This window comes from Ursus maritimus, unplaced genomic scaffold (genome assembly GCF_017311325.1).
Source record: "Ursus maritimus isolate PB19 unplaced genomic scaffold, ASM1731132v1 scaffold_6, whole genome shotgun sequence".
Lineage (NCBI taxonomy): Eukaryota > Metazoa > Chordata > Mammalia > Carnivora > Ursidae > Ursus > Ursus maritimus.
Window position 1 is genome coordinate 56,698,651 of NW_024426774.1, and position 7,166 is coordinate 56,705,816.

The 7,166-nt window shown below is 60.9% G+C and overlaps 1 protein-coding gene across 1 annotated transcript; it reads right to left on the bottom strand.

Moving 5' to 3' along the window:
• Positions 1–13: 13 nt before the first annotated feature.
• Positions 14–6,573, bottom strand: LOC103671793 (homeobox protein OTX1). Its single transcript, XM_040623429.1, is given in 10 exon segments — positions 14–1,354; positions 1,357–1,462; positions 1,464–1,540; positions 1,542–1,616; positions 1,619–1,665; positions 1,668–1,782; positions 3,061–3,212; positions 4,142–4,348; positions 5,948–6,016; positions 6,377–6,573. Coding segments are annotated over 8 exon segments (1,077 nt in total). The 5' UTR covers positions 4,239–4,348; positions 5,948–6,016; positions 6,377–6,573; the 3' UTR covers positions 14–946.
• Between the last annotated feature and the right edge of the window lie 593 nt (positions 6,574–7,166).

The following is a 7,166-nucleotide window of genomic DNA, read 5'->3' on the forward strand; positions in this document are numbered from 1 at the left end:
ACAGAGGGAGAAGGTGTGAGAGGGCAGGTCAGCTTTGCAACAACTGAAAAAAATAAAAGCGCCATCGTTTAAGGAAGAGAGGAAGGGGGACAGAGGGAAAATATTTTTTGCTTTTGTTTTATATATATGTGTGTATATATATGTATATATATGCTGTATATATCTTAAAGTTCTATTTCCTGGGCGCTAAGACGAGATATGTTCAGTTCAACCAACAGCAACTAGAAAGTTTAAGTGGTCCCTGGAACGGACCCGACTATGTACAGCATTCCCGCCGAGGCGGAAGCTTGAGCCAGTTCTACGCAGGGCGGGGCTGTGCGCGAGAGGCTAGGGGCGCGCTCCTCCCTCGGGCCTTGTCCCAGCGCACCCCGCTGGGAAAGAGAAAATGCCGGGCTGGTCTGGCCTGCAGGCGGGGAGCGGGGCCGAGGGCAGCTCAAGGAGCGGTAGTCTGCAAGCGGGAAACACTTAGTGGTTGTTTTGATTTGGGGTGGAGTGTGGGTGCACTCCAATGGGCAGACACATGCCAGTTAGTGACTCCAGTGTCCAGAACGAATAAATAAAAGTGTAGGGCTCAAACAGCGAGTCAGAGCAAAGAGCCTCCGAAGGCTGCAAGTGCATAATAACTGCCCATAGAGACTGGAGGAGAGTGGCTTAGAGTTCGTTAGGGGTTGAGGAGGAGAGCACACAGCTCTCCCCATACAGAACTTGCGGGCCAAGCCGAAGCACCGGTCCCCTCATCCAAGGGGTGGGCAGGTCTGCACATCCCCCAAACAAGTGGCAGAAAGATGAGGGCGGCAGTGCAGGCAAAGGGCATCTTTTAGGGGCGTGAAAATTCAGGTCTGCAGAAGCCGAGGCAAAGGCGGGCGGTGCAGCAGCAGCAACAGGACGGGGACCACGGAGGGCGCAGGTAGTTGCGTTTCTTCTCCTCTTCCTTCCACTCCTGGGCTCACAAGACCTGGAACCGCCATGACGCTTGGTCCTTATAGTCCAGACAGTCGGGCGAATTGAAGTTGAGTTTCCAAGCGGAGGAAGCAGCGGCGGCGCCAGGCTCCTTGTAATCCAAGCAGTCGGCAGAGTTGAAGGCGAGCCCCGAGCCGCCGTAGCCCTGGTGGTGGTGGTGGTGGTGGTGGTGATGGTGGCCTGAGGACTGGCTCAACGGGTGGTGCGCATGTGGATGGTGGTGATGGTGGCCGGCCATCGAGGAGGGTGCCATAGGGCTGAGCTGGTGCGGGTGGTGATGAGAGTGCATGGGCGCTAGATATGAGCTGCAGTCCACGCCGCCAAAGTAGGAAGAGGAGGGCGCGGGGTAGCCCTGCCCGTAGCTGCCGCCCTGGCTGTAGGACATAGGATAAGAGAGGCTGCGGCCGAGGCGGCGCCTGCGGCAACCGAGAGCGCTGCATGCACGCGATGCGTTGCTAAGAAGCGCGGCCACGTAAGCTCGGGCACTGGCACCGACGCGGGCTGAGCCTGGCGAGATGGAGGCCGGACTCCAGATGGATGAGGCAGCCGGCGTACTCAACGGCAACGCGGCTGCCACCGCCAGGTTGATTCCCGCCAGGCCTGCGAACCGCTGCCGCCGCTGGGTTAGCAGGAGGCGCTGGATCCCGAGAGCTAAGAGGACAGAGGCGGAGCTGGACACGGCAGGCGGCGTGAACTGGCCCGCTGCTCCGAGCCCGAGCTCTCCCGCACCAGGGACGACTTCTTCTTGGCCGGGCGGCTCTTGGTCCCGCTTCCGCTCTGCTGCTGTTGGCGGCATTTGGCACGGCGATTCTTGAACCAGACCTGCAGCCGGCAGAGTGGGGAAGAGGGTGTCAGGGGGGTGAGTTGAGCTTGCTACTGCCCGGCCTCTTGTACCCACTACCCGGCCTAGGGTCTCCCATCCCTCTCTTACCGAGGCCTCCGTTCCTCCCCATCTCCGGCCAGGCCAAACCACGTTCCACTGGTCCCAGCTCCTCCACCCTCCCCCATTCCTCTGACCAAAGATCCTCCTCTGGCAAAGTCGGGATGTGCACCTCCCCACCCCCCAGTGCACTCTGCCCTAGGACGGAACATCTGCGTCTGTCCAGCCAGAAGTTCAGCCATCTCTAAACTGCTGCTGTTGGCCGCTTCCCAACAGCGGCGTGTATGTTTGGAGGCCCTGTCTTCTACGAATAGAACTGAGGAAACTGCGGAGAGGCACGAAAGGGACCGCAGAGCGCGGGACAGTCACCAAGTCTGAGGTGGGAGCCAGTCGGCCCCTGGAGGCCCGGCGCTGGGCAAGGCGAGAATTTGAGTGGATGCAGAAGCAAGGCCAGGAGGCTGAACAGAGGCAGTATACTCGGGGGACTAGGGAAGGAAGCCTGCACTGAATTTCGTTGGGCTTCTTGGCTCCAAAAGGGGAACCAAATGGGGCAAAGTTCTCACTCCTCTTGGGGGGCCCCGGTACACGGCACAACATTCCTGGTTCTTTCTAGAGCCTCGGGGGAAAGAAGACGAGATAAATGGCCCTTGAGAAGAGTTCTGAGTTATAATCCAAACTATTTTTATCGCAAAAACCAGAAACAGCAAAGCCGGTAGCCAGGTTTTGCATTCGGCATCCTCTCTGGGCAAAGAGTCTAATAACACCGGCGCCACCCATGCACCCATGGAGTGCACTCCGACAGAGTACCAGGCCCTGGCCAAGCTCCACTCTTCCATTTCCAGGACGCCCGGGATGCAAGGCAAAAGCGGACGCAGAATTCAAGACCCGGAAGGAAACTGCCAAATCCTGCAATGGCCGAAGAAGCAGGGGCACGTGCCGGGCCCTCTAGGCACTTTACTTTCGGGAGCCTTGCTTGTCCTCCCGAAATCCTAAAAAGGACTTTCAATACCGAAGGTGCCCTGGGCCCCAGGGCTGAATGCAAGGCTCTAAGCTAGTTACTTTAACTTTGCCCCTCTCCCAGGCCCGAGCTGAGCGCTAGGGGGAGTCTGAGAGGGGCTGCCCAGTCTGTAGGCCCGCCCCACACCAGGCCACCCTTCCCAGGCCCTCTCCAACCAGCCCCAGGGCCCCTACCCTGACCCTGGAGCCTTGGGTACGCGCACCTGGACTCTGGACTCTGGCAGGTTGATCTTGAGCGCCACCTCCTCGCGCATGAAGATGTCAGGGTAGCGAGTCTTGGCGAAGAGCGCCTCAAGTACGTCCAGCTGCGAGCGTGTAAAGGTGGTGCGCTCCCGCCGCTGCTTCCGTGGAGTGGCTGAGGGGACACGCGGGGGCGCCTCGGGTCAGCGGTGGCCAAGCGGACCCACGCTAGAGGACGCAGACAGGCCCCCGGCAGGCCCTGTGCGAGGCCGTTGCAAAAGAAAGCCGAGCTCCAAGCCAAAGAAAACTCCCCCGGAAGGCCGAGCCTGAGAGGCCACAGGTGGGAGAAAGTGCATGTGTGTGACTGGGAACCAGGGTCTTCGAGACTCTAGAGTTGCCCCCTTCCCTGCCTCTTGGAGGTTAAGAAAAGAGAAGTTATACAATCTCCCTTCTCTCACCACCTCCCCCCCCAACACATCCCCAGGCTGGAGGATGGGAAAGGGGTGCGCAGAAACACCACCTGGAAAACACTTTGCGAGGGAATAAATGGAGGTGAAGGAGTCGGATCTGGGGGTGGGGGAAGCCGGGATTCGGCCCAAGCCTTCCACACCGGCAGTGAAAAGTTGGTGCAGACTACCGATGCAGAGGACAATTTAATTAGGAAGGAAAAATCCCTCTTCTTCATCTCAGTAAGTCATTTCCTATAAGGAAAGCTTGGCCCTTCCAGTCAGGCCTAGAGAGTGTCCAGATTTCTCATTCAATACTGGGGGGAAAGGAATAGACTCACACACACATGCCCCCCCCCCCCAAAAAGCCACCCATGAGAAACGAATCCGTGGATAAATGCGCTTTTGCTGCTGGTGGAACCACAAAGAGACAGGCTGCCAGTGCGGTCAGGCTGGGAGGACACACCTTGCATTACTTCACTGGCCTGGCCCACCTCACCCACCCGCGACTGCCCTGTGAGCCTGCAACGTGCAGTGCGTTGTAGGCAGACTAGCCAACCGGCTCCCTGGGCCTGCTCAGCCACAAAGTGTGTGCTCAAACTCGAGAGTCGGGGGTCGCCAGGATTTGCAGGGGCTGGGGGCGGGGACCGGTGCTCACCCGGGTAGCCCACGGAAGGATGCAGGAGGTCCATGGCTGGCCCCGCCAGGCCCAGCCCGTTCATGCCATATGGGGGTTGTTTGAGGTAAGACATCATGCTAACAGCCGGGTGGAGGCGCCCGGACGGATCCAGGGGGCCGGGGCCAGGCGCAGTGCGGGGCTCCCACTGCGCAGTCCTTCGAGCTCTGTTGCGTCTGGGGGCCCGGCCTATGGAGACAGGAGACACATGTAAACAGTGATTGGGAGCCATCTCAGCTACCTGGTCTCGTCCGGGGCAAGGAGCCACGGGATGGGAAGGAGACGCAGGCGTATGGAACTTCGCAGGGCGGTCAACGCGGCTCTACAAGGCCTTGGCCCAAAGACCACAGCTTCTTTGAAAAGTAAGATTTTTCTGGACCGTCATCGCCTCTTTCAGGCTTGGAATGGGTAAAAAACACTTGTAAGGCATCACCAGGAGTGAGGGGAGGTTAAAAGCAGGGTCGAGCTGGAAAGGTGAGAGCCTGAAACGCGGAGTGTACAAGGTCCCAAGTCTAGGCAAAATTCTGGTCCCGTAGGAGGCGGCCTCAATACGGCAAAAGCAAACGTTTACTCGGTGCCAGTGAGGCAGGCTGCCCAGGGCATAAGGGGTTGTTTCGTTTTGTTTCAAATGCGGGATGAAAAGGTAGAGACTCCCGAGAGCTAAGGTGAGGCACTGCGGGGGGCTAGCAGCCCCTGGGCTCTCTGGGTCGCATTGCCCACTTGGGAGAGTACATTCCTTCCAAGGTCTCCGCCACTGGGTCTGGGCCCCAGAGCCCACAGCCACCCCTCCAGTTAACTTCTCAGTGCCCAGCCGCTGAAAGATTGCTCACCGGGAATCCCACACCTGAACCGCAGTTACAGGCCCAGGGCCCGCAGAGGCGGCCAGAAGACGCAGAAGGGGCCACGGTAGACGTGGCGGCTCTAAGACGCGGCGGGAGGTCAGGGGCGCCTCCCCACCGCCGCAGGCCCTTCTTCGCGAACGCGGGCGGGTCCTTCTTTCTGCCCGGTCCTGGCTGCGGACAATGTCGTCCCGGCGGATGCTGAAAGGTGACCCGCCCAGAGCCCCAAAGGGTCTCACAGATTTGGGAGGCCTGAGTGCAGCGTTCCCTTGTGCTCCCTCCCTATCCTACTAGATGAACCCGCAGCCCCAAGACCCTACCGAGACTAGGTAACTAGGCCTCGGCGGCGTAGCTCGCGCTGACCCGGACTGGAAGGTAGAAGCCTCGCTTCCCCGGTGGCCTCCAACCTGAGGCGCTATTCTCAGGGATAGGAAGTGGAGCTGGGGGAGTGCGGCTGGGGCCCCCGAGGACCTGTCGCTTCACCCCGCGTCGCGGGTATTCAAAGCAGGCCTGGGGCCCAGGCTAGGGAGTTCGGGGAGAGCAGTTAGAGCTAAAGAAGTCTTCCGCTCCTACCCTCCAAGACCCAGGATCTGGCCTGGGAGAACACAGTTTGCAGGGAAGGGGACGAAAGGGAAACAGCCGGGGCTCTAGAGCCGAAAGAGAATAGGGCGTCAAGCCTTGGCGCCTCTGCTAGGCTGCAGCGTGAGTTCTCAAAGACTTTCTTCAAACTTAGCACTTCGGCTCGGTTACTTCGGAGGAGGCGGGGGAGGGGGCACGGGGCCGAAGCAGAGATCTGGGGTCTTTCGCGCACCAAGAAGGAAGCGAGGCCGCCCCCCAGCCCCGCCCACCTGCCAGGGACCTGGGAAGCGGGGACCCGTTTGAGGAAGGGGAGGTAAGAACGACCAACGCGCTCCCGGAGTCCAGGGCGGCCCCACGGCTTTCTCCTTACCTGCCCTCAGCTGCCGGGGCCGCTCACCATCTACCTCGCGCCCTCACACAGACCCGCGGGACAGCCAACCTGCAAAACAGAGCGGCACAGGAATTACTCGCCGGGCCGGACGGTTGGTCTAGGATCCCCGGATTTCTTTCTTTCCCCAACTTCCCTCCTTCCTTCTCTTTCTTTCCAGTGGCTTTGTGCGTGTCCCTCCAGGTTTCACTTTATTGCACAGACACTTTGTTTGCAAAGCCCTACGCGTTCCCGAGACACTACCTCGCCCGGGACCGCGCCGAGGGGCCGCAAGGGTTGGGTGGGGGTGAAACGGGCAGAGTTGGGAGGTGGCTCGCGGTTGCAGTTGCATTCCCGATACAACGTGGAGGCGGTGGGGCTAGGGAAGTCCTGCAGAGGCACTTTGCAAACTAAATAAATCAAGCGATTTACCTTGTCGGAGTGGCTTGTCTTGCCGGGTTGTTTAGGTGATTGGAAATGTAGCCTGATGAAGATTGATCACCTTTCTACTGCCCTCCCCGGGTATGTGAACGCGAGGTGAGTGCGTAACGGGGCTATGCTGCCAATCCCTGGCCCCGCGCGGGCTGAGTGACAGGGAGCCGGGCAATGGCAGCACGAGCCGGGGGTTACCTCCGCGCGCCCCCGCCCTCCTCCGCCCCCTGCACCCCGCCCTCACCGCCCGCCCGCCCCGCCCCGGTCGCGCGCTAACTCCAGGGCTTGGCTGACAAACGCCGCGCAGAGCGAGGCGAAGACAGGGAACGCAGCGCCAGAGCCCTGTCCGCAGAGGGGGACGCCGGTCCCGAGGCCGCCCCGGGGTCCCCGCCCTTCCCTCGCCCTTTCGGCGCCCGTGAGGGAGTGGCAGAAAGGAGACGAGGTGCTGGAGAACCGGTTCCCTCGCTCTCCCGCGCGCCACTCGGCTCGGCGGCCCGGCTGTGGGCTCGAGGTCTTCGGAGCCGCGGGCTGGAGTGCAGGGGGCCCCCGGCCCCTCTCGCGGCGCCGCGGGCCCCAGCGTCTTCTTTCACTGCGCCACCACCTGCAGACGGACGCCGCGGGCGGCTCGTGCTGGCACAGGCTACTTTGTCGAGCGCAGGAGCAGCTCCGGGTGCGCAGATCCTGCCTCGGCGCCTCGGGACTCTGGCGCCCGGGAACAGCACCCGCTGGGGAGGCACCACCACTTACCTGCTCCTCCGCGTCTCCTAGGGTTCACAGTCCCCACGAAGGG